The sequence below is a fragment of the Puma concolor genome, chromosome A3, assembly GCF_028749965.1.
Source record: "Puma concolor isolate L17-30 chromosome A3, mPumCon1.1.hap2, whole genome shotgun sequence".
Taxonomy (NCBI): Eukaryota; Metazoa; Chordata; class Mammalia; order Carnivora; family Felidae; genus Puma; species Puma concolor.
The window spans coordinates 80,478,667-80,498,128 of record NC_141669.1 but is presented as its reverse complement, the minus strand read 5'-3'; the positions used below and the strand labels follow the sequence as shown (position 1 = coordinate 80,498,128).

The 19,462-nt window shown below is 38.6% G+C and overlaps 1 protein-coding gene across 2 annotated transcripts; it reads left to right on the top strand.

The window, feature by feature from the left end:
• Positions 1-57: 57 nt before the first annotated feature.
• Positions 58-10,927, top strand: MITD1 (microtubule interacting and trafficking domain containing 1). 2 transcript variants are annotated; one of them, XM_025932359.2, is made up of 7 exons: positions 58-282; positions 6,378-6,479; positions 8,339-8,475; positions 8,556-8,642; positions 9,343-9,458; positions 10,352-10,412; positions 10,524-10,927. In XM_025932359.2, exons 1-7 carry the CDS (start codon positions 132-134, stop codon positions 10,617-10,619), a joined length of 750 nt encoding a protein of 249 aa, XP_025788144.1. In that variant the 5' UTR covers positions 58-131; the 3' UTR covers positions 10,620-10,927. The 2 variants fall into 2 exon arrangements, with proteins under 2 accessions (XP_025788144.1, XP_086557435.1); XM_086701309.1 differs by lacking the exon at positions 6,378-6,479.
• Positions 10,928-19,462: the final 8,535 nt, after the last annotated feature.

Here is a 19,462-nt window from a genome sequence, read left to right as displayed (position 1 = left end):
TCAAGGCCATAAAAAGAGAGCGCAGGCGCAGGTCTGTCACGTTATTCCCCCCTCCCACCTCACGTCCCCGGCGCGGCAGCGGTTGGCTCAGCTCTGGTTGTGTTTGAAGCAGAGAGGAGTTTCTGTTAACTATGGCGAGATCCGGACAGGAGCAGGAAGCCGAAAGCACAGCTGCATTCAAGGTGCTAAAGCGGGCGATGGAACTGGACTCGGAGTCCCGGTACCAGCAGGCTCTGGTGTGTTACCAGGAGGGGATTGACCTGCTCATGCAGGTCCTGAGAGGTGAGCAGGGAGCCGTGGAGAGGATACCAGAGGAAAGGAACTGGATCCGCAGTTTCTGGGGAGTGAAAGTTAAAAACCCTTCTTGTACACCACCAGGAAGCAGTCACAAACAGAAGGTTGATATTCTACAGGACAAGTGGACTGTTTTCTTTTAGATTGATGTCATCAAAAAAGACAGGGTCAGTACTCTAGATTTTGAAGAGACAGAATCAAATCTAAATATATAAGCCTTGATAGGACTCAGGTTCGAAAGAAATGTAAAAATACATTTTTGGATCCTTTTTGGAAAGTTTGAATATGGATTGGGTAACAAATTATTGACTTTGTTAGGTAGCATGTTTTTTTCTAAAACTGTCCTTGATTTTTAGAAATGCAGACCGAAGTGTCTTGGGAAGAATTTGTCATAATGTCTGAATTTAATTTTAAGGGGGGGGGGGAACCCGGAGCAAATGTGGCAGAATTCTAGCAATTCTTAAATCTATGTGATCGGTAATAAGGGTGTTCGTTACACTATTATCTTTGCTTTTATGTTTAGATATTTTCGTTAGAAGTAAACAAAAATAAAATCACATAGCAGTAGAATACCTTAAGTACCTTTAAGTACACCTTAAATAACGGGTGTACTGAAATTCGTTGTGAGAAATACATAGGATTGTGGGTGGGCACAGCGAAACTTGATCTGTTAATATAGTTATTCAATGTTGAGAAGTACCCAAATAACCATTAACAACCGGTACAATCTCTGGCACATAGTAGACACTCAGTGATTATGTATTAAACTGATTTAAGTTAAGTCTGGCCCCTGGTCCCCACGCCCTGTAGCTCCCAGTCTGGCCGAAGATCTCCCCTGTGTGCCTTTTAGCCTAAGTATTACAGAAGCTTTTGGACAGCAGAGGGCGCTTTTCAGGGTTGGGGGCTTTAGTAGTAAAACTACTTTGGGAAGGCCCAGATGATGATGAAGATGAAGATGATGATGATGGAGAAGAAGAAGGAGATGATGATGATGGAGGAAAGTAATTATCATTTATGAGTGCTGAGTGCTAGGCACTGTCAGAGCACATGAACATCATGATCTTGTTTCATCTTTACAATTGCCCTGAGAAGTAGGAGCTGATGTTATCCTCATTGTACAGCATAAAATTAAACTTTTCAGTTCCACCACAGTTAGTCAAAATTGGGAGCCCAAGGCTTGAAAGACTCTGGTATACTGACTGCCAAAAAAAGAGAGGGTGTACAGTGTTGGTCAGGTGGATCATTGCTTAAGTTCCAGTGCTCTAGGGTTGTCAGGTCAAGCACTACTCAAGTTCTGGCATTCTGGGAATCTGAATCAGGAGAACTATAGTTTTGCTCCTGTGTGCTCTACTGATTCTACAGAGGTTATATAGAGACAGTGACCTGATCTTACAGGTTAAGATACAAATGCAAATAACTCTAGTACAGGAAATAAGTGCCAGGAGAGAGAGATGGACAATGAGGATTTAAATAGTTAAAGGTCATTTGGGGGAGGAAAGGTGGAGGTGGCTTTTGAGGAATAAGTAGAATTTCAGAAATGAAATTCCGCAGAGTGTTTAAATTCTGTTTGTGCTATTTTTACCAAATAAGTGGTTCACTTTGGTTCATTGTGTGTCTCTAGAAGAAGAGTGAGAAGTAAAGTAGATTGAGGTGTGGTGTGGATGACCTTCACTGCCAGGAGATTTTAACTCCTTCCATAGACAAGGAGAAACCATTTAAAGTTTTTATAAAGGAGTGATGTAATTAGAGTTGCATGTCAGGGCTTGTCTCTATTAGGAATATGCTCTCCTCCCAAATATCTGCATAACATACTCCCTCTTCTCTTTCAGTTTTTTATATAAATAGTACCTTCACTGTGAGGCCTTTCCTGACGTCCTGTGTAAAGTTACAACCCCATCCCAGGACTCCCTTGTTTTCTTCCTTGTTTTATTTTATTTAATAGCACTTATCACAATCTAACATACATATTTTACCAACTTCCTTTTATTGTTGTCTTTCCTTCCACTTGAATGATAGGGGATAATCATGTCTGTTTTATTAACTGCTGTAGCCCCAGTGCTTAGAACAATGTCTGGCATGTGGTAAGTTCTCAGTAAATAATTCTTGAATAAATGAGTGAATATGGCAAGAGTGTGGGGGAGATACTAACCTGAAGAGACTGAAGTAAAGCAGACCAATCGAGGAGCTTCTGCAGGAATCAAGATGAGAGGTGAGAAGGGCCTGAAGGAACCAGAGGGGTGACACCAATATTAAGAAAGGAGGAGACAGTCTGGATATTGAATAATTGGCATTAGGACATGACTAGATGTGGGAGTGAGGTTCAGTGGAATCCAACCTGCTGTAAGTAAGCCTAGGAAACTGAGATGTGATGTTTGAGGAATGGGTCTACATTGTTAAATTCTGCCAGCTGATCGAGGGTGATCGTTAAGAAAGGACTACTTTATTTACAGAGGACAGAGAAAATAGAGTATATTTATAGGCAGTCGCAAAGTAATAGTGGAATTTAAGAAAAGAGATATTATAGTCTGGTTCTAAAGGAAGCCCAGAGTATGGTGAATGAAAAAAATTATGTAGGTGATAATGATATTAACAAAATTTATTATTTCCTACAAGCCAGTCTCTTTGATCATTAATCATCTCCCTGTCTAAGGAACAATTTCTCTTTGCGTGTTACAGTTGAGGATACAGACAGGTTGAATAACTGGCCATGGTCACACAGCAAAAGTGGCAGAGCAAGTTTTGAACTAAAACCATGTGACTCCAGATGCTTTGCTGTTAACCACTGTTCACACTGCCTCTTTGTAACAGAGACCATAAAATGCTTAATCCTGATAAAAAGACCAGTTCAAGGTTTTTGAGTTTAAAGAAATATATATAAACCTAGTAGAAGAATATGAGTTCTCATATCACCTTAGGAGCAAAAACAGGATTCCTCACAAGAGATTTATAGATTATAAATGGATAGATTAGGATTTTCTTAAGCTACTGAAGTATAGGCATGAGAAAGTAGGGATCTTGATACTAATTTTCAAGTAGAAGGACTTGAAAAGAATTCAGTAATTATATTGATATCAATAATTTTTTTTTAACATTTATTTATTTTTGAGAAGAGAGAGACAGAGCATGAGCGGGGAAGGAGAAAGAAAGGAGACACAGAATCTGAAACAGGCTCCAGGCTCTGAGCTGTCAGCACAGAGCCCCACGCGGGGCTTGAACTCACGGACCGCGAGATCATGACCTGAGCTGAAGTCGGACGCTGAACCGACTGAGCCATCCAGGCGCCCCATAGTGATATCAATAAAATGTTGGAAACAACCTGAATACCCTGGGAAGAAGAGAGGTTGAATAAAGTGTGGTACATCCACACAATGGAGTGCTATACTGCTGTAAAAAACAATGAGGATCTGTGGAAGCGATATGGAGTGATTTCCAGGATACACTGTTAGGTGAAAACTACAAAGGACAAAGAGATCCATGGTATGCTATCCTTCATGTAAAAAGGAAGATATTCATGTGTCTCCTCATTTGTTTGAAACAAAGGAAGGATAAAAACAGAAACTAATGAGGTTTGTGGGGTGGTGGAAAAGAGGTACAAAGAAGGAAGGAATGGGAATGGGGTAGCAAGATGAGGAAGGAATAATGCTGCTCTGAATTATTCAACTGTGATACAGAAGCAGGTGGACAAGAAAATAGGTAACTCAATTATCTCTGGAAAATAGTATTTTGACCATATTCTGTAAGGTTAAAGACAAAATGAATTATATACAAACATTGTGTTTTACTTGGTAAATGTTTTTCTCCCAGAGGTAGAAACTACTTTATATGAGTCTTGAATAAGCCAGTATATATATTGTGGATAATAAAAGAAGTTACACATAAGGAGATAAGGCTAGTATGAACCCTGTGGGATCCAAGTTATCATCATGAACTTATGGTTTTTAATATATATACAGATGTGTAGACACGGAAATAAAGGCAGATATATGTGTGTGTTAGTAACCCTATATATATTTACTTTCTAGCCACAAATTGAAAGGATCTGGAAGTAGTGACAGGACTCCCCTAGTGGCAGCAAGTATACTCAGCACCCAGAATTGGATTTCTTCATACCATTCTCCAATAAAAGGAACTTAGGGCTTTGGAAAAATGGTTGATTCCAGGGCTGGGGCAGGGAAAATACAAGATGAGTTTAGAACATTTTGCACCAGAAAGCAAGGAAGTGCTCAAAATATAATGGGTCATGTTGAAAGTACAGGGGTCAGCCAACATGCAGGAGCTCTCAAAGCCAAAGCTGATAAAGTTAGGGCAAGATAATAATATTGCATTTGCAGCAACATAGATGGAACTAGAGAGTATTACGCTAAGTGAAATAAGACAGAGAAAGCCAAATACCATATGATTTCACTTATATGTGGAATTTAAGAAACAAAACAAATGAGCAAAGGGAAGAAGAGAGATAGGCAAACCAAGAAACAAACAGACTCTTAACTATAGAGAACAAACTGATGGTTACCAGGGGAAGATGGGTAGGGGGATGGGAGAATAGGGGATAGAGATTAAGGAGTGCACTTGTGATGGCCATTGGGTGATGTATGGAAGTGCTGAATTACTATATCATACACCTGAAACTAATATTATACTGTAAACTAACTGGAATTTAAATAAAAACTTAAAAAAACAATAGTATTGGATTACAACCCATAAAATAAAATAAATATGCATGAGTCAATACTGATACAAATTGATCACTCAATAAATAAATAGATGGGGGAGAATGGACAGCTCTTCCTTATAGTAGCATTCCAGTTTATAAATTAATTAGGAATGATGGAAATAGAAAATCCCTGTTTGACAGACACTGCAGTGATAACTGTTGCAGGCAAGGACTATCAATGGATGCTAAAATTAGGGGGTGAAAGAGTGATGAGAAACAGGATATCTTCCCACAAGATACTTATCAATTATGAAGGACAAAATAGTGATTTTACAGTGGAGTGATCTTTGAACTCACCAGTAATGACATATATTGACATCATGTACCGAGAAGGGCATGCTTTCATGATTTTCTTCCCCAAAATGCATAACCTCAATCTAATCATGAGAAAACACCAACAGCCCCAAATGAGAGACATCCTACAAAATAACTGACCACTGCACTGTTTCCCCAAATGTCAAAATCATAAAAGGTAGAGAGGTTAAGGACCAATTTCAGATTGGAGGAGACTAAGGAAACATGACAATTAAATGCTGTGCAGGATTGTGGACCAGAAAATGAACTTTCTTTTTCTCTAGTGGGAACATTGGTGGAATACAAATAAGGTTTGTGGATGAGTTAGTAATGTTGTATCAATGTTAATTTCCTAACCTTGATAATTGTAGCATATTCACATGATATGTTAACATTAGGGGAGTTTGGGTGAAAGGATACTGTGTGCCATTATTGCAGCTTTTCCATAAATATAAAACTAATTCAAAGTAAAATGTTGTTAAAAAGTGGGAGTTTAAAAATGAAATTATTATGGAAAATATAAGTAATAGCAAAAAGAAGGAATGAGGGAACCAGAAGTGATTTAGGGGCGAGGGACTTGGGGTAAGGTTTTATTGATAATATGTATTCAAAAAATACCTTATATTTTTTGGGTGACTGGGAAAAAGACTGAGCATGAACTATAATGGGTAAGTCTGGAAGAGAAGCTGGTTTTGTGGAAGAAAGATAGGTATTGTTTCCTGTGTTTTGATTATGTTAAGATTTCAGACTTAAGGTTGATTAGGACGAAATGGTTCTCAGACTCAGGTTTGAAAATAAGCCACCTTTGTCATCACCTCATCAAATTTGGTATCCCCAGCAGTGAGACACAGTGTCAGAGTTCCCACTCCTAAATAAAGCTGTTTCAGATGCTTAGTGCAAAAATGAAGGTCTTGGTGATCAAACCAAATTTGAGCCCATTTGTGTATTTGAGGATTGAGGCAAACCATGCTAAATAGGACAGGAAATTTGTGGAAGAGTTGGGAAACTGGAAATAATGCCTGTTTAAATAGAAAAACTTTTTGGAAATTTGAGAGTGTATTTTTTTAATTTGTAGGCACCAAAGATGTTACAAAGAAATGTAATCTCAGAAAACAAATTTCTAGCTACATGGATAGAGCAGAAATAGTGAAGAAATACACGGATCAAGAAAAAGAAGGTAAAGAGGCTGTTTTATAGAATGTGTCCATAAGTAAGTGTGACAAAGCCCATTTCATCCAGTGTTTCTGGCTCTGCCTTTTGTAACTCTTTGTGGTCTGGACCATTTATCCCTGGGAGCCTATAGTTTTATTCTGCATTTCCATGTCCCTATATATAACCTATATTCTTAACCCTTTTAGGTGGGGAGGTGATTTTCACACACCCTCTTGAGAATATCTGATGAAAGCTATACATACTTTGCATGCCATTTTAAGGAATTCACTGCAGATCCTTATGAAGCTTATGTGTGGACTGGAGTTGAAATAATACTACGCAGAAATAGGAAATGTAAATCCTGTATTTTATTTCTGTTTCACTTTCTAAAATGACCAAAATGTTAAAGTAGCTAAGGAAACTCCTGGGACTTCTTTAGGATTTTGCTGTGAACCAAAACATTTCAGGAGTGAAGTATTCCTAATGACTAGAGATGCCACTAGTTGTCCTTCCCTACTTACTATTAATCTACTTATGAGCATCCAGTTTACAAACATATGTCTATAATTGGTCATTACCACCTTTGCCTGGCATAATCCTACTTTTTTTTAGCCAAAGTTACTACTGTCCTCAAAAAACCAGTGCCTCCAGACCTCAGCTGCTCTTCCTTGCTATCCTTATATGGCCCTCCCCTACCTCTTCCTAGTATTCCATATGAGCCCCTACCCTGGGTACCCCCCGCCCCAGCGAGCTCCTCTGTTGAGTGGGAATAAAATTGTATTTCCTTCACCCCAAATTGAAACTCACAATGAAATTTCCTTTTAAAACATTGATGAAATAGAGTACCATCAGCATTGTGGTTTGAATACATCGGGTTAAGTTAACCTTTGTGGGTAGCTTGGCTTGAAAACTGATGCATAGTTGCTAGTAACATCATATCTGTGGAAATACTAGGAAAAAAATCCAAACTACTGTTTTTTAAACAAACTTTAAATTGGCAACCATCACATAAATTAGGAACTACCATTAGGGGTCATGTTTTTAAAAAAATCTTAAAGATCTTTGATAACTTACTCAATAATCATTCGTTTTGAATGAACAAAAACTATGGAACTGTTTTACTGACCCTGTGCAATCCTAGTCTTGGGTTGTTAAGAAGTGCTAAAATTACTACTTAAAGTACTCTATGGGGCATCTGGGTGGCTCGGTTGTCTGTGTGTCCAACTTCGGGTCAGGTCATGATCTCACAGCTCATGAATTCGAGCCCCACATCAACTCTCTGCTGTCAGCATGGAGCTGGCTTTGGTTCCTGTCTCCTTGTCTTCCCCTCTCCAGCTCCTGGTTTCTCTCTGTCTAAAAAATAAATAAAAACATCAAAAAAAATTTAAATACTTTATAAGTTCTAAGAAAGCCTTCTAAATTCCATGTATTCATATGTTTAATACTTTAGCCGTTAAATTGCAGGACACAGAAGGACTTATATCTGAAGAGAAGGACCACATAGCCACCGAGTTATATAGCTTATGGTTCTACTCATGGTGACAGAATTATCAGCTTTCATTATACATATAGACTTCTCTTGAATAAACTGCCTGGTCTATAGGATTCAGCTCAAGAACCTCTTCCAAGAAATCTCTGGACTTTTCCCATTTGACCTCCATGAAGGCAGAACTCACTTATGGAATTCTTTGCCTTATTTATTTCTGTACATATAGCATCTTGCATTGTGCCTCGTATATATGTAGGAGGCATTCAGAAATGTTTGCTGAGTGGAGGAGTTAAAAAAATTAACTTGTATCTGATCCTGATTAATCACTATATGTAAATAGTATAAAAAGAAAATAAATTGTCACTGGTTTTATTATTGAAACTTGTGTTTTTTAGATGGAAAATATCATCGGCAGATTAAAATAGAAGAGAATGCAACAGGTTTCAGTTACGAGTCACTTTTTCAAGAATATCTTAATGAAACAGTCACAGAAGTTTGGATACAAGATCCTTATATTAGACAGATTCATCAGGTAGGTGAAATGCAGAAAAATATGATGAAATGTTACTTAAAATGTATGAGTTAGTAATAACCCATCATGATGTCTTTCAGCTGTATAACTTTCTTCGATTTTGTGAGATGCTTATTAAGAGACCATGTAAAGTAAAAACCATTCATCTTCTCACCTCTCTGGATGAAGTAGGTATCTGGAAGCATTTACTCTTTCTTCATGAATTTTGTTTAGCTAGGAGATGTAGTTTGAGCAAGGAAATGTGGACACAGTGCTTCAGCTAGAGCTATTTCTTTGGGAATTGTACAACAATAGGCCTAAAATACCTTCAGAAAAATGCTATTGACTTTTCTGATTTTGTTGTATCTTACATTTGGCTACTTTGCTAAACTATAATTCAAATAGTTTGTCAGTTTAGTTTCTTGGATGTTCTAGGAGATGATCACACTGTCTGCACTATTGACAATTTTGTCTCTTTACCAATGATTATATCTTTTTCTTGATTTACTGTATTGGCTTTCTGGTGGATCATAGCATGATAGTGAGCATCTCTATCTTGATTTTGATTTAAATAGGAATGCTTCTAAATAAACCAGAATTTTAAGATTAACTTGAAGAAAGCACCCCATCTTAATAACTAAATAGCATTACGAAAACACATTTTAGGAGATAGGATAGAATTGTGTTATGTGTACATTAGAAAAAAACAATTATTTTGATAAAAACAACTGCCATTAAACTGCTTAATACTTTTATTGCTTCTTTGAGATAATAGACATTGAAACTAGTATAGAATCTTTCCCATTTTATCTGATACACATTGTGTAGCTTAATGATAATTTAAAATAGTAATAACTGAACAGAAAATCATATTTTTCCTATTAACAGGGTAGTGGGAAAGAGCAGCAAAGTAGTGGCCTGCAAGAAATAAAAGAGTCACTCAAGAATCATGGAGTGCTGTTGGAATTAGAATATTCTTCTTCAGTACATGACCGAGAAATTAGGTTAGTTATAGCAGTATTTTAATTTTTATGCAGTTGAATATACTTACTTATTTTAACGCAATATAATTGCATATAAATATTCAGTTTATTAAAATTTTAAATAAAGCACAATTTTAGTATCTTTTCACTTTTTAGGAAAAAATCTGGCTTATTATATCTGAGTTTCATATCTCTTAATGGAATAGTTTACATGTTCTGTTTCACGTGAGAAGAGGAAGTACTTTTCTATTCAAGCATACATATAGTGTTGGGGTATTAGGATAATTTTCTGGTGGTAATATTTAATATTCTGATGATTTTAGTATTCACTTATATTTTATGAAATAATCTCATAGGCATGACAGTACGCAGCAGTGTCTACAAGGAGACAGTATATGCAGGTATTTTAGTAATATGTTCCTCTGTTTCGCACAGTAGCTTTCATATGTTTATAGTGAGTGCACCTTTAGTTTTAATGAAAACTTAAGCACAACCTACATGCAAAACAGCTGAAAATGCTGCTGCTGTGGTTGAAGCAGAGGTCGGGGTCCAGAGTTCATCCTGTGTATGTCCTCCATCTCTAGGTAGGGGAACCCCTGCAACGCACCATAGCCTGACCTGAATACATTTAGCAGAACAGGAAAGTTTTATCAGAGGTCTGAAATTCAAGAATAAGATATAATTTACTTGATAAACTTGTTACCATCTAATCAAACCAACTAATGGTTTCTTTGGACATTTTATTTCATTGTAGACACGGCCCATGAATAACTCCAAGTTTGGTTCAACTCATGCCACTGGAGAAAATGATTTTCTTTGTTAGGGGGAAATTTTGCTGACACTTACTACACTACATCTTTGATAACTGTCTGACTTAAATGTCTGGAATATAATACTGTATACTATTTCAATAGGTTTAACAATGGATGGATGATTAAGATTGGAAGGGGACTTGATTATTTTAAGAAACCACAGGTAAGATATAGTCTTATGAGTAAGTATGTTGTACTTTTTGTAACATTTTAACAAATGGCTTTGGACTTTTTTATTAAAAAAAACAAAACACCTCTTTTCTTCTCTTCTTAGAGTCGTTTTTCCCTTGGATATTGTGATTTTGATTTAAGACCATGTCATGAAACAACGGTGGACATTTTTCATAACAAGCACACAAAAAAAATATGATGGGCAGTAACTTAATTTGCATTATATATTTATATTTTAAGTGAATATTGATTTTGGGTTTTTTTTTTTTGTTTTTTTTTTACTTTGGACAGATCATTTCTATAATTATGTATTCAATAATAAATTTTTACATTTCTACTAATTTATGGATTCATTGTTCAGTTATGTAACCAATCCTAAATATTTTTTATAAATATATTATTTAGTGGATTTACAGGATTTCTAGTCATATGATTAATTTAAACATTTTACCAGCTTTTCTCTTAATTTGACTATTGGGGAATGAATCAATAAACAATGAGAACCTATTAGGAAGATAAATTGAATGTTAATCTTGCCCCTGGGTAAGATATAAAGAGTCCAGGAGGAAAAAATCATGGATTAGAGTACTCTTTTTTTTTTTTTAAAGTTTTTTTTTTTTTTAACGTTTATTTCCTTTTGAGACAGAGACAGAGAGAGACAGAGCATGAATGGGGGAGGGTCAGAGAGAGAGAGGGAGACACAGAATCCGAAACAGGCTCCAGGCTCTGAGCTGTCAGCACAGAGCCCGACGCAGGGCTCAAACTCACGAACCGTGAGATCATGACCTGAGCCAAAGTCAGACGCTTACCCGACTGAGCCACCCAGGCGCCCCTAGAGTACTCTTAAAAGACAGATGGGCTTGGGGCACTTGGGTGGCTCAGTCGGTTAGCATCTGACTTCAGCTCAGGTCATGGTCTTGCCCTTCCCGAGTTCAAGCCCCACATCAGGCTCTGTGCTGACAGCTCAGAGCCTGGAGCCTGTTTCAGATTCTGTGTCCTCCTTTCTCTCTGCCCCTCCCCAATTCACGCTCTGTCTCTCTCAAAAATAAACATTAAAAAAAAAATTTAAAAAAAAAGAGAGAGATGGGCTTGTAGTTCTAATAACCAAGGAAAAAATACTAATTTTATTACAATTAAGTGTTTTTGGCAGAAGTACACTAACCTTGATTTATCCAATATTACCTAACTTCATAAAGGCAAATCATCCCAATTATACAGATGCATTTTGCATCATTTAACCTTGGCTGGCACATTTGTAAAGCTTTGCGTCTTAGAATCAACTATTCTGGTTAAGCTCATCCATCCAGATGCCAGATGACTGGTTGGGGACAAAGACTAGGTTCCATGGAGATAGGCTGGGATTGCAGACTATCACATATGGAGAAGACAGAAGATTACATTCAAGATTAAATAGCATGGAGGACCTAAGCCAGGTAGAAGCCACGGGAATATGATTGGGCAGAGTGGTCCTGGGTGGCTTGGACACCAGATTTATGTTTTACCTGTGGGAACCAGCAGTCACCTGACTGACTTGGCACAAAAGACCAAGAAGGAATTCCAGAGAAGTTCCTAATATTTTTCTTTGATGTGTTCAGGTTCACATGCTGATAATGCTAAACCTGAAAAGACTCAAACCAGTTTGCCAAGTTTTATTATATTGGAATTCAGGGTCTCAGGACAGCACTTGGAACAAGTGTTGGACTTAATCAGAAGTTACTTTCTGCAAAGTATCGTAGCTTAGCTTGCCATCCTGTAGACATAGAGTGGCTTTTCATTCAGGTGAGAACATGTATTAGAACTCCTTATTTTCATGTTAAATAACAACTCTGATTTCTTCTAGAGCATGTGAACTTATCATTATAGAGACTCAGCAATCTATAACTCTGTGAAATTAACTTTTATCCAATCTACATAGGAATCCTGCCTAAGAGATACTGATACTTAAGGGAGAGCACCTAACAGACATGCTATCGATAATACTAGATATTTGAAATCCATCCCCATGTCCAATTAGGACATCAGAAGTCTACCAGATGCAAGTTACTTATTAAATACGTCAAGAAATGTGCAAGAGCTATATGAGAAAACTATAAACTTTATGGAAGAATATAAAAGAAAACTAGGGAAAAACAAATGATATTCTCAAAATGGGAAGGCTTAATAAGATGTCACTTCTCCCTAAGTTAATTTATAAACTAAATGACAAAGACACTTAACACTAGGAGACTTGCTTGACCAGCCAAAAAGACATAAAGCTACAACATATATATTTTTAACTGTATGGACATAAGAATGGACAAAACAGTAGCAAAGAATAAGGAGTCTGGAAACATCTGGGAGAGGAAGTGAATGTGTGTAAGAGCCCTCAACATACAATAAAGGTGTTGTTCATATTAGTGGGGGAAAGAGTAGACTATTCAATAAATGTTTGGAAAAAACATTAGATATCTACCCCACATAGAGGTTATTGTGTTAAAGAGCCAATTAATTAAAAAAAATTATTTTAGCTCCACTAAATGTACTAAGTATTAACATAAAACCCACGAATTATCAAGGAAAGAAAAAAGCAAAAGATGTGATCATGTAAATAGTTAAAACTTGACTAAAGAGACCATGAAAAGTTAAAATGAGATCAAATTTACAGCATACAGAGAAAAGGGTTAATAGTATTAATATATAAGAAAGATACCAGGGGTGCCTGGGTGGCTCAGTAGGTTGAGTGTCTGACTTCAGCTCAGGTCATGATCTCATGTCTCGTGAGTTCAAGCCCCATGTCGGGCTCTGTGCTGACAGCTCAGAGCCCAGAGCCTGCTTCGGATTCTGTGTCTCCCTCTCTCTCTGCCCCTAACCCACTTGCATTCTATCTTCATCTCTCAAAAATAAGTAAACACTAAAAAAAAAAAAAAAAAAAGAAAGAAACAAAGAAAGAAAAATAGCCAACTTTTCAGGAAGTAAGCTTAATCTTGCCTCTTTAACCTCACCAAGGACTTTGTCCTTTGAGCTATCTCCTTCTCTGCTCTATTGTTGCTGCCAGTACATATATCCCCAACTAGACACCAATTTCTTTGTTCTTCATGAACAAACTTCTTCAAGTTCTCTATTCAATTTTTTCCCATTTTCTACCCACATACTCATACTTAACTTACTTCAACCAGGCTACCCAGTCACTCCACTGAAAATGCTCTTGTCAAGGTCAACAGTGACTTCCATATTACCATATCCAGTGGCTACTTTCTTCCTGTTTCTTGGCCTTTCAGGAGTATTTGACCCAGTTGGCCACTCCCTTCTTGAAACTCTCAAATTCTAAGAAACACATTTTTTTTTTCCTCCTCCATTGGCTTTCTCCTAAATTACATACTAAGTAATAACCTCTTTTTTTAAATTTACACTCTCCCCCAAGTGATTATACCAGTAACTTCTTAGTGAAAAGCAACAGAAACTGCTCTTACCTGATGTAAGCAAAAAAGAGATTATAAAGAATAGTGGGTAGTTCAGTCTATCAACACAAGAGCTACAGACTTGGCCTTGGAGGTTCTGCAGTGGAAAAAAAAAAAAAAAAACACATCTAGAATCACAACACAGAACTAATCAGATGATACCACTGCTGACTCCAATGCAAGGCCTGGCCTGAGTAGCCTTATTATTACTTATATCATTTAAAGTACAGGGCAATACACTGTCAGCCTCAGCACCTTTGCTGCCCCCAGATATTCAAGCTCCTGTCACTACTGCCAGAGAAGGGTTTTCACCATCCCAGGTTCTCTGCATCATGATCCGTTCAGAATCTGAAGCAAGTGTATCTGATTTTCAGAGCCTAAGTCCTGTACCCTCACCCTAGATTCAAGAGAGGTTAGGAAAAGAGTACAGTGAAAATTTCAGTTTCCATAAAGGGGGTGGTGGTGTTGGTTTGCAACTTCTGGAGTTCAAGTGAAATTTCGAAACTGGCCTCCATACACTCAGGGTAAGGAGAGAGTGAAGAAAGAGGCAGACCTCTCCAAATTGGTAGGGGGGGTTAATAAGCAAGGGAACTTACATATGAGGCTTGTCTTGGGTGGCTACAAGATAAGTAATCTCCACACATGCCTTTAGAATCTCAAGAGTTCATGGAGGACCTGATGGGATTCAAGTCACATATACAGTCCAGATGGTCTCAGTAGCCCATTACTCTCTCAAGGCCGAGTCCTTGAGGTGGTTCCCAGTGTGGGAACAGTGGGAAGAACGTATATTCCAAGGACAGGGGGGACAGGAGCCTATGATTGCCCATATCCGGTCTGAGGGTCAACTGGCAGTCACATCCTTTTGATGACCTCTCCAACATCTGGGATCTACCTCCTGCCAAGGTTTATAAGGTGGACAATTCCCCAGACATATTAAGGGGACTGAGATGCTAAACACTTTAAGCTTCAGCTGAATTATAATAGTTCACAATTACCATTTACATGGCTTAAAATATTATTTGTATGCTGTCAACTCCTAAATCTATAAACTAAACCAAAACTTTTACTTGGAGTTGTGATCTCATATATTCAGCTGGCATTTCATCTGGCATCTCAGAAGCACAGGCATTTCAAATACAGTAAAACCTTGGATTGTAACTTGTTCTGTGAGCATTCTTCAAGATGAGTGAACATTCTGATAAGTTTTAACTCAATAAGCGTGTGATATCTTGCAATACAAGTACTACGTGATGCCGAACGTCACATGATCACTCTCTTGCTGTGGGGTTGTGGGTGATTGTCTCCTATGCTTGGATACTTGGTCTCAGGCCACGGTGTTGGGCAGAAATCAGTGATTTTTCAAAATGTTGGAAAGTGCCTACAACTGGCATTAGTTATTTTATGTCACCTCAAAGCACATGGACAGTCCTTTGCTTTTCCATACAGGAGTAAGCTTAGGAATGCTTTGCTTCATTCTAGGTCAGGCTGCCTGCAGATACAGACCCTTTCCTCTGCTGCCTTATTGCCAGTTACATTACATACAGTATGACAAGAGTTTATTAACACTGTACTGTAGCCAACAGCCGTGTGAAATGTATACAATGGCAGAAAGAGGTTGAAAAGAAAGATGGTAAGGAGGAGATGATTACAGTGGAAAAGGTTAAGAAGGAAATCATCAAGAAGTACGGACAAGGTATGTGAGTGGCCGAAATTGCAAGATTTTATAAGAAGTCTATGTCTGCATCTTGTCTGCAGAGGAAGAGGAGAAAAAGGCAGAGGAATTCTTCAAATGAGATGAGGGAGATGTGTAAAATGTGGGAGACCGTACACAATTTTGTAGAAAAATCACCACCCGAATAAGGCTGTAGCAGTACAAGCAATGAATCTGTTTAACGACAATGCAATGTCACATTTCTACAAAATCTTCAAAAGGCGGCAAGAGCAAGTGTCATTGGATAGGTTCTGTGTTAAAGTTGCATGAAAAGAGAAAGATTCCATTGAGCCAATAGATAACAGAGGTTCCGTTAGTGATAGTGAAAGTCGTCCTACACAATAACCCTACTCTCTCTTGTCTCCCTCACAGCAGCCACGAAGGTTTTCAGAGGTAAGTGCAGGTTAATTTATTTTTCTTTATATTTTGTATTTTATTATTTTACATTATGTTACAGTATTGTAATCATTTTTATATGAATATTTTTGGGTTGTGGAATGAATTACCTGAGTTTTCATTATTTCTTATGGGGAAATTTGGTATACAAATGCTTTGGATTACAAGCATGTTTCTGGAACGAATTATGCTCGCAAAACAAGGTTTTACTGTAAAGGATGTTGCAACTGAACTTTGGATACACACTCCTCTACTCCCTGTTTACTCCCATATATCCAATTGCTCAAATAAATCTAGAAGTCATTCTTGATTCCTCATTCTCTTTTATCTCCAGGTGGAAACGATCAGAAAGTTCTGTGGACTCTAGCTGCAAAACATACCTTTTCTATTCCAGGTGATACCTGTTAAATGTCCCTTTTGGAACTTGAAGCCCCTAAAAACTTTCACCTGATGATATCCTTGCTCTTGAGAAACAAATGGTATCAGAAAATCATGAGTGCTTTATTGCACCGAAGCACATCATATCAAGATTTTTGTACCTTTCTTAGAAAATAACTTTCACGGGGTGCCTGGATAGCTTAGTCGGTTGAGCGTCCGACTTTAGCTCAGGTCATGATCTCACCGTTCATGAGTTCAAGCCCCGCGTCGGGCTCTGTGCTGACAGCTCAGAGCCTGGAGCCTGCTTTGGATTCTGTGTCTCCCTCTCTCTCTGACCCTCTCCCACTCACACCCTGTCTGTCTCTCTCTCTCTCTCTCTCTCTCTCACTCTCTCTCTCAAAAATAAATAAACATTAAAAGAAAAGAACTTTCACATGTTGCAGCTTAAAAAATATGCCCAGAGAAATCTCTTCAAAATTGTTTACTTGCTATTTAATATTGCTGCAAAAGAACAGAAGGACCTGCCTATGAAACCTGCCTCAAATGAAGAACAGTTAGACTGCCAATTGTGTTTGTCCCAGGAGCCACTTGAAAAGTAAAATCCAGGACGCCTGGGTGGCTCAGTCCGTTGAGCGTTGGACTTCGGCTCAGGTCATGATCTTGCAGTTCAGGAGTTCGAGCCCTACATTGGGCTTGCTGCTGTCAGTGCATAGCCCACTTCGGATCTTCTGTCTCCCTCTCTCTTGTCCCTTCCCTGCTTCTGTGCTGTCTCTTAAAAATAAATAAAATAAAACATTAAAAATTAAAAAAAAAGAAAAGTAAAATCCCCTTCACTTACTCCACTTCCACTTTGAGAGAACCAGTTGCAGGAAAATCCCTGTGTCCACTCCTGCTCCTTCTCTTCTCGAGAGAGAGAGAGAAGAGAAAGAGAAAGAAGGAAAGAAGGAAAGATGAGATCTGGACCCACTCAGTTACATGAAGAGAACTCATAAGAGCTCAATTCACATTAAATCCTAACTTCTAGTACATCAGATTGTAACTGTATTTGGAGGTAAGGTCTTCAAAGAGTTACAAAGCTAAAATGATGTCGTTAGGGTGGACCCTCTTCCAGTAAGATTGGTGTCCTTATAAGAAGTGGAAATTTTGACACAGATATACACACTCAGAGGAAATGTAACAGCATTCCTATTGGTCTTAAGGGTTAACTTGCTTCAAGCTTATTCATTCCTTGCTTGCTGACCAAAATCTCTGTAGCAGTACTAACCTACTTCCCTTGAGATCCTGCAGACCGCTGACCTTGAGGAACAAAGAACCAGACTTTCTGGAAGATAAGACATGACTATACTCAAAAACAGCTGCCACTGACCATAGTATCCTCAGTAAGAGACATCTGGAAGCCTTGATTCCTGGTACAGGGATAGGAGTTGGGATTGCCTTGCCAGGATGTGGCTTGTTGGACTTCAGGGGCATCCTTTACTGAGAGACACCTAGGAGCCTTGATTATTGGTAAAGCAGAAGAATCAGGAAAACTTGCATGGACAGATGATTAACTGGTGAGCACCAACTTCTCTTGAACATAGTCCCCTTACCATTCCCTGTGCCTTCCCTTTTAAAAATTCTCCTGCTTCCCTTGGACAGGGAAGATGGGTCTTTGAGATGTTAGTCCGCCATTTTCCCAGGTTGCCAACTTTGTGAATAAAGCAGCCTTTCCTTTCCCACCAATGCCTGTCACTTGAGTGTTGGCTTTTGAGTGGTGACTTTGGAACTGGTCCTCTCTCTGGTAACAGAAAGGCTATGTGAGGACACAGCAAGAAGGCAGCCATCTGTGAGCCAAGGAGAGAGGCTCCAGGAGATACCAAACCCATCAACACCTTGATCTTGGACTTGCTAGCCTCCAGAACTATGAGAAAATATATTTCTATCGTTTAAGCCACCCAATCTGTGGTATTTTTTGTGGCCACCCTAGCAAACTAACATATACTGCTTTATTGTTTCCCTTTAAAAAGAATCCAAATTAAACCTTGCCCTGAAAATGGACATCATCCTTAATTTTTGACAAGTGTTGAACACTGTGTCAGTATCTTTCCATGGCCATTGCCAGCATCACCTCTGCTGGGATTCCTACAGTAGTCTTCCAAATGGCTTTCTGCTTCCTATCTTCCCTCACTCCAGTCCATTCTCCACAAAGTAGACAGAATAGTCTTTATAAGAACTGCAGTATCATTGCACTTAAAATCTTTCTCTACCTCGGGCTATCAGTCCCTACATAATCTGGTCTCTTTTTCTCTCCAGCTTTGTCTTGCTCCATTCTCCTCATGTTCCCACACTTCAATTTTTCTATACTTCCTTTGACACCATTAAAAACCTAGCTGTGGGGTGCCTGCATGGCTCAGTTGGTTAAGTGTCCAACTCTTGATTTTGGCTCAGGTCATGATCTCACAGTTCATGAGTTCAAGCCCTGCATCACTGCCAGCACAGAGCCTTCTTGGGATTCTTTTTCCCTCTTTCTGCCCTTCCCCTACTCATGCTCTCTCTCTCTTAAGTAAAACTTAAGAAAAATCTAGCTTTTACCTGCTTTAGGGCCTTCCTGTATACTGTTCTGTGTCGCAGATTATACTTTACAAAAATGGTTTCAGTAACATCTCCCAGACCCAGCAGTAATTTTTTAGAATGTTTGAGAGAAAGAGCACATATGCGTGCACAAGCGGGGTAGGGGCAGAGAGAGGGAGATAGAATCCCAAGCAGACTCTGTGCTGCCAGTGCTGAGCCTGATGCAAGGCTCCAGCTCACACACTGTGAGATTATAACCTGAGCTGAAATCAAGTCAGATGTTTAATTTACCAAGCAACCCAGGGGCTACCCTGCCTCCCCCCAGCTTTTTTTTTTCCTGCCTCCCCTTTTTTAATGCCAGCAGTGATTTTTAGAGTGACTTTGAGATTCCTCCCATGGAGAGGTGGTTATTGATGTTCTCTCCCCTTGAATTTGGATGCACATGGGACTACAGAAGTGATACTGTGTTACTTCCAAGACTAGGTCATAAAAGGAAAGAGTTTCTGTTGGGCTTGAGTCACTTGTTCTGGAAATCCAGCTACCATGTTGTGAGGAAGTCCAGGCAGGCTT

Excerpts from the sequence above, each read along its gene's own strand:
- MITD1 (XM_025932359.2), top strand. The coding sequence starts at position 132 with ATGGCGAGATCCGGACAGGAGCAGGAAGCCGAAAGCACAGCTGCATTC. Across the intron at positions 283-6,377 it reads GCTCATGCAGGTCCTGAGAG|GCACCAAAGATGTTACAAAG; the intron begins GTGAGCAGGGAG and ends TTTAATTTGTAG. Across the intron at positions 10,413-10,523 it reads ATTATTTTAAGAAACCACAG|AGTCGTTTTTCCCTTGGATA; the intron begins GTAAGATATAGT and ends TTCTCTTCTTAG.